This window comes from Scomber japonicus, chromosome 13, assembly GCF_027409825.1.
Source record: "Scomber japonicus isolate fScoJap1 chromosome 13, fScoJap1.pri, whole genome shotgun sequence".
Lineage (NCBI taxonomy): Eukaryota > Metazoa > Chordata > Actinopteri > Scombriformes > Scombridae > Scomber > Scomber japonicus.
This window is the reverse complement of record NC_070590.1, coordinates 29,884,218-29,891,718: the sequence shown is the minus strand read 5'-3', so window position 1 is coordinate 29,891,718 and position 7,501 is coordinate 29,884,218. Positions and strand designations below refer to the sequence as shown.

The 7,501-nt window shown below is 43.2% G+C and overlaps 1 protein-coding gene across 1 annotated transcript; it reads right to left on the bottom strand.

Moving 5' to 3' along the window:
• Positions 1-7: 7 nt before the first annotated feature.
• On the bottom strand, positions 8-3,087 carry LOC128371182 (transcription factor Ovo-like 2). The gene is made up of 3 exons (XM_053331428.1): positions 2,958-3,087; positions 2,305-2,516; positions 8-138 (listed from the first exon to the last, which is right to left on the bottom strand). Exons 1-3 carry the CDS (start codon positions 3,070-3,072, stop codon positions 13-15), a joined length of 453 nt encoding a protein of 150 aa, XP_053187403.1. The 5' UTR covers positions 3,073-3,087; the 3' UTR covers positions 8-12.
• Between the last annotated feature and the right edge of the window lie 4,414 nt (positions 3,088-7,501).

The window sequence follows — 7,501 nt, the reverse complement described above, 5'->3', positions numbered from 1 at the left end:
AGCATACGATCTTCAGGCGTTTTGGACCATATTGGTGCATTTAGTTGTTACAGTAAATATGAGCTCATGTATCTGCACTAGGGGTGGTTTGTACTTGTGTTGCACTATAGGCATGTTTTTGCTGTGCCTTTTTAAGTACTGAAAAGGTTACTGATAATAACCATGATATCCGGGTTTTGGTATTATAATGGTTTATGCATATTAACTTAGGCCATAGCAGCACAAGCTCTTACAGTGTGAAGGGTGTGCAGCATAAATAAAGAGTTACTGTAGGCTAGAAGATGTGTAGCATGGTAAAGGTTAGATAAGAAACATTAATAAGGCAGATCACTAAGTCATACTTGTATCAGCTGATTGAAATCAGCTGTTTCATGTATGCTTTGCAATGATTGGCTCATTCACAGCTGTACTGTAGTGTCAGGACTTTATCGTTAAAGCCAATCACCAAAGTCCTCCAGTGTACATCCACTCTCATGAAGATGTCCCACAGTGTATTCTCTCAAGGTAATGTCTGCCTCTTATTGTGTGGTGACAAATATGATTCTTCTTTATTGTAATCATGTCAAATTTAACAATATGGGGCTTCAAATGTAATTTGTGTGTACTTGATATGTTGTTAACCACCCTGCCAATTTTGAATGATTAAAAAAATCGCCAAATATATGAAATTAGGCTTCAAAGTTATGTAAAAATCTGCATCTTTCTCTGCCACCAAACGCTGTGGGAGTGCCCGCGGAGTTCACTGAAACCTCGCCCCCTACCAAGTGTCACCTGTCAATCAAAGTCACCACCTCTACCAGAAACATGGGAGCTTTCTGCTGCTAACTCAGCGGCTAGTTTGGTGGCTAACTCAGCTAACTGGATAACTGTAGACTGTAGTCGTAGTAGTGTGTGCTGAATGTATTTATATCTCTACAGCAGCAGGGGCGGGTTTATGCTAATCATTCAGACCCGCCCACTAAATCCTGAACACAGAAATCTTGAAACACAGTTTGTGAAGCCTAGCTCCACAATTCAAATCTAAATGGTTGAAATGTTTTTTACACCTTTTTTAGAAATACATTTATGACCTATTTAATGTGTTTAGAAGGAAATGTTTGAATTCACTTTACACAGTCTTTAAATGTTCCATGAGATTGTGGTTTATTGATTTACATGAAACATTTTGTGTAAAGCAGTAATTGTACTGATGTGTTGCAAACAACCCAGAAATCAACCAATTCTAAACATAAACACAACCATTTGTGCTTTCTGCTACATAAAATATCTAAATAACTCCTTTTGTTCTATTTATTGTTAGACTCATAATAAAACTTGATTGTCATTGTCAGAAATGTAAAACAAGCCTTCCAGGACAGAGGATTTCTCTGTTCGCTGGCTCATGGACCAACCCAGGTTCAGCTGTGGTTTCAGTTAGTGACCGAGACAGACAGTAAATCTCACTTCTTATCTTACTTGTATCGAACCAAAGATAGTAGAACTCCCTCTGTGCACATGGCAGCTTTCAACCAGATCAACCAGCAGACCTGCATCATCACTTTACGGCAGAAACACGCAGATCAGACACTTAACTCTGTGCCTCAACATTTAAGGATTGCGTTGTTTCTAAAAGACTGAATAAGCAGACTTCTGGACCAAGCACATTAATTAAGCATATTTTCACATCATTTACACAAACAGGATCTGAACCATTGAGACCAACACAGAACATAAGAATGCTTGTGGTGTTATTTACAACACACTTACAGTACAGATGTATGGGATCAATACAAGGTCTGACACATTTTGAGTTTGAGTAAACTGTATGAATAATTCAGGTTTGTGAACAAGTAGAACATTATTTGTTTCAGAAATAGAAGAATGTGTGAAATAAATTGGGTGATTTTGTGTTTCAACTGACTGCCCCTTTGCTGTTCTAATGAAAGTGAAGCCATGTACAAATAAATAAGAAACTCCAGACAAAAAAGACAAATTAGTCATTTTATTAGCATAAAATATTCATTTTATTAGCATTTACTTTTATTGTTCAATTTATGTTTACAATACATTATGTGTGAAGTGAATAACTTTCATTGATATTAAATAATACACAAACATATTATTATTATTTAATGATGATAGTGAGTAACAAAGGGGAAAATAATTTTATTGATTTAGCTACAATAAACACACATGTCTGATTAAATATGCCTCCTACATGTAGTAAGCAGGGGTTGAGTACAGCACATAGGGGTTGAGTTTACGCTCCCCTGGTGCAAAACTGCTGTTCTCATGAGCCTGGCGGCGGTAGTACCTGCGGAGGGCGGGACTGCCGGGATGACACTGTCTCACGTGGAGGAAGTACTCATCTGGACGACTGGAGGTGTAACCACAGTCCTCACACACGAAGATCTTGGAACGTCTTTGACGGTAAGCATACTGTTGGTTAACGCTGTGAATCTTCCTCATATGGGATTCCAGAGAGCAGCGCTGCGTGAAGGCTTTCTCACACAGCTCACATTTGTAGGGACGGATACCTGCAGCAAGAGGTGACAAAAGAGCTCATTCCCTTTGCTTATCTGTGTGGATATACATGCATGTTCAGACTGGCTAGACGTCCAAACAACTGTGTCACAGATATAGTAACAAAGGCTGCTCCTGGTATCTATCAATCAATCCATTAATCAGTCAATCAATCAATAAATCAGTCAATCAACCAATCAATAAATCGATCAATCTTTATTGTGCCAAATAAACAGGAGGGAGAGAAAAGACAGGAGGGAGAAGCACATTGATAATCAGAGGAATGGACCTGGCAGAAATTGCATATGATATTCATAAGTATTTTTAAATTATTGTATAATTACCTGAACATCACTCAACACTCAAACATCAGCAGACAATACTTTTCCAATCGTAATGTATGTGTGTGTGTGTGTGTGTGTGTGTGTGTGTGTGTGTGTGTGTGTGTTTCTGACCTGTGTGTGTTCTCATATGCCTCTTGAGGTCGAAGGTATCATTGAATCCTTTGCCACAGAATCGACAAGGATGTCTCTTCACCAGGCTGTGACACTTGAGGTGACGGGTCAACATGCGCTGCAGGGGGAAGATCTTGTGGCACACTGAGCACACAAAGTCACCTGAGCTGAAGGATGTACGTGGACGGGGCTGGTGGAATGACAGAGATATTGTTACCAGCCTTGTTATATCAGATTTTTCTCTTACATTATAGTCTGAACAAGCTCATATTATAGAAGTTTAACCTCACCTTGGCTCTGCTGACCAGTGCCAATGTGTTGGGATGGTAAAAGGAACCGTGGAGCATCATTGTGGGCCAGTCCTGCCTGGTATCAGCCCCTGCCTCTGCTGACCCTGCCAAAGGAACTGGCACTCTCATTTCTGCTGCTGTCCCACATCCTAAGGTTACTGGCTGAGGCACAGTAGCAGACTGTTGGGTGTCAGCACAGCAGGACACTGACCCCTTAGCAACTGTTCTCACCGAAAGGAAAAAAAGTAAATCATTGTTTATTTTAGAAGTAAATTAAAAAGGTTAACTTTAATGACAACAGATACATTAAACATACTGTAGTGTAGCCTGTCAAACCAACATGCTTACTTTTGACAACTCAAAATAAAAGTAAAAACACATGAAAGTCTTACCTGCTGTATTATCTTCCTTCCACTCAGCCTGCTCTGACTCTTTCCATTGCCATGCTCCACACGCTCCACGTTTCTTCTTCACAAGGAAAGATCTCGGCATACTTTGAATCCTACTAATTCTCCCTGATGATCTGCCTTTTATATGACCATCAACCTCCAGTCTCACACTGCTTTCAACTTGTAATCCAACCTAGGTATCATCTAACCTCAATATCCAACCCTCATCCTTTGACAACCTGCAGGTAAAGAACCCCAGGAAAATCACTGCACTCATTTCCATAACACTCTCTGGGGAGAGTTTTGAAGGTTTAGAACCCTGGAGAGGGGGGAGGGGGTTGGCTGCTTATTGTTTTGACTGGACTACACCTGTGTTGACTGTGCGCTTGCGCCATTTTAACTGGTCCCCCACTAGTTTTGCATGTCAGGCAGTGAGAATCCGGGGAGCTTCGCATTCTAGTGGCCCTCGGCATGCAAATTTTGGCCCTGGACCAAGCCCTGGTTCCAGACAAAGGGCACGGTCTGAGTAACAGGAGCAAGCACAGAGGAGCCACAGCCTTAACTGCTAGGTAAATCAGCCCTCTCTCTTTTTTTAGCCACTTTCTATTGCAATTGTTTGTTGGGATTACAGAGCCTTTAAAAATGCATACAAAGGCCATTCAAACACTCCGAAAAGACGTCAAGCACTTGCTGTCCGTTGACTGTGTGGTTTACATAATTGCACATACATGATGGTATCCTATTGTAGTCTAGCCTCTCACCCGGTGCATGCTGGGAAAGGCAGCAGTCTTTGCAACATTCAAGAGGAAAAACAGGATGTCCGAAATTTCCAAATCTCAAGCATGTTTATTAATTCTGCTGATAAAAAATAACACATTTTGACAGCAAACAGTGCGTCTAACATTCTGCACATCAAGTGCGTGCATCAGAGGAACATGAACTGCGTGCCTCTTATTTCACTGGATTCTGCATGACAAATACAAATACAGCCCGCCACTAAACCCCATCATGCAAATATCAATAGAGGTGACTCCAAGAACAGCAGATCATGTAGTACAAAGTGTGCAGTAGAATAAACCTACATCAGCACTGCCTTACTGCTGCATTTAGCCATGATGTGGGGTATGAAGAAGAAAGTACAGTAACAGGTTCCTTCACACAAGTTATAATTGAACAGGTTGGCTCTGATGGTTACAGTGGGTGTGTTGCTACAATAAAGAATGAAACAGCTTGGCTCCTTTAAAGTGCAGCTCAAGTCTCACTGAAGAAACTGTCTTTGCAGTTCATACAAATTTATGTTTCAAACATGTTTATTCCTTTTAAATGTTAGGTTACTTTATATAACTTATTCTTTATTAAGTGAAGAGAAAGAGCTCTTGTCTATCTGTTCTGTACTGCATATGTATGTTAATTGATTTTGGATAAGCACTGTAAAGTCTAGTGTATTTGTTCATTTAATGGGGGAAGATGGGATTTAAAATATTTATGAAATTAATTTGTCTAAGAGAGAATATCCTCAGTCAAGACAATGAAGAACTCATTGTAACAATAAAACTTTTCATTGATTATTGATACCGTGTGATGATCAGGTCTGTAGTGTGATGATCAGGTCTGTAGTGTGAGCACTTCATAAAATTGCCTGCAGGAGACTGTTGACTGTACTGTGTGTGCTGCCTCCGGGGCTGCGCTCTAACTGTATGCAAAGCAGCAGCCTGTGTGCTGCAGCATGGAAATGAAATGGTAAAAAGGCAGCTGCACTTTACTTTATATAAGACACAAAAATGTGGCCCATTACGTAACAATGACACTGGACATTGGAGAACCAAAAACTGAAGAAGTTTGACGACCTCCTCACTTTGTAACTACTGATTCAGGTCAGTCAGGTCATTGACTCAGGCTGCCTGATAGTGATGACAAAGTAATGAAATGCTTTCTCTCATATTTCTTCCCCCTTTTTGCTTCAGGTCTGAACATGCACACTCAAGAGGCGATGTTTAACTGTTGATGTGTTCATGGTTGGCCACACCCTTGTTGCCTCTTTCAGTTGGCGTATAAACTCTGTGGACCAAATCCACGAAGAATGGCTTATGCCCACTAATAGCATTGTGAATGCACTGGAAATCTGCCCAATTTTAAAGTTCTATCCACAAAAGATTTTGCGCAGCACAGACACACCTACAAAGTTCTGCAACTGAATGCATATTGCAGAGCAGTTTCCAGTGTTTCAGGCTTGTCTTCACATAGATTTGTCCATAGTGAAAAGTGAAGAGAGCACAAAAGTCTGAAATGGTTTAATTAATGAGATCCACCCAGAGTACCTCAAGGCCCTGGATGTTGTGGGGCTGTCATGGTTGACACGACTCTGCAGCATTGGGGGCAGTGCCTCTGGATTGGCAGACTGGGGTGGTGGTCCCTCTTTTTAAGAAGGAGGGTGTGTTCCAACTACAGGGGGATCACACTCCTCAGCCTCCCTGGTAAGGTCTATTTGGGGGTACTGGAGAGGAAGGTCCGTCGGATAGTCGAACCTCGCATTCAGGAGGACGAGTGTGGTTTTCGTCCGGGTCGTGGAACTGTTTACCAGCTCTACACCCTCTGCAGGATCCTTGAGGGTGCATGGGAGTTTGCCCAACCAGTCCACATGTGTTTTGTGGACTTGGAGAAGGCATTAGACCGTGTCCCTCAGGGAGTCCTGTGGGGGGTTCTCCGGTAGTACGGGGTATCGGACTCCCTGATACGGGCCAGTGTCAGAGCTTGGTCCGCATTACCGGCAATAAGTCTGACTTTTTTCCAGTGAGGGTTGGACTCCGCCAGGGCTGCCCTTTGTCACCAATCCTGTTCATAATTTTTATGGACAGGATTTCTAGGCGCAGTCAAGGCGTTGAGGGGGTCCAGTTTGGTGACCCACCGAGTGTGAAGTGGCCGGGATGAGAATCAGCACCTCCAAATCCGAGTCCACGGTTCTCAACCGGAAAAGGGTGGAGTGTACTCTCCAGGTCGGGGATGAGATCCTGCCCCAAGTGGAGGAGTTCAAGTACCTCGGGGTCTTGTTCACGAGTGAGGGGAGGATGAAGGCGGATCGGTGCGGCGTCTGCAGTAATGCGGACTCTGCACAGATCCGTCGTGGTGAAGAGAGAGCTGAGCCGAAAGGCAAAGCTCTCGATTTACCAGTCGATCTTCGTTCCTACCCTCACCTATGGTCATGAGCTTTGGGTAGTGACCGAAAGAACAAGATCGCGGGTACAAGCGGCTGAAATGAGCTTCCTCCGTAGGGTGGCTGGGCTCTCTCTTAGAGATAGGGTGAGAAGCTCAGTTATCCGGAGGGAGCTTAGAGTAGACCCGCTGCTCCTCCGTGTCGAGAGGAGCCAGATGAGGTGGCTCAGGCATCTAGTCAGGATGCCGCCCGGACGCCTCCCTGGTGAGGTGTTCAGGGCACGATCCACCGGTAGGAGACCCCGGGGAAGACCCAGGACACGCTGGAGAGACTATGTCTCTCGGCTGGCCTGGGAACGCCTCGGGCTAGACGAAGTGGCTGGGGAGAGGGAAGTCTGGGCTTCTCTGCTAAGGGTGCTGACCCCGCGACCCGATCCCGGATAAAGCGGAATAAGATGACAATGGTTTAATTAACAGAGAGCTGAGCCCCTGCACATAAACCAACGTTACATCATGGGACACATCTTAAGTGATGAACTTTTTTCCTGCTTTTCAGTAAAAACAAAAACAAAAACACAATTACAGGTATAGTTAGCAATCATAATCCAACACATTTTCTGACAAAATCACTGAATATCTCGTCACTGTCTGTAAACTGTCCCCTCTAAATGTACACTGAAAAAAATCCAGTTTCAATACACAGCCTGGGCTCTGT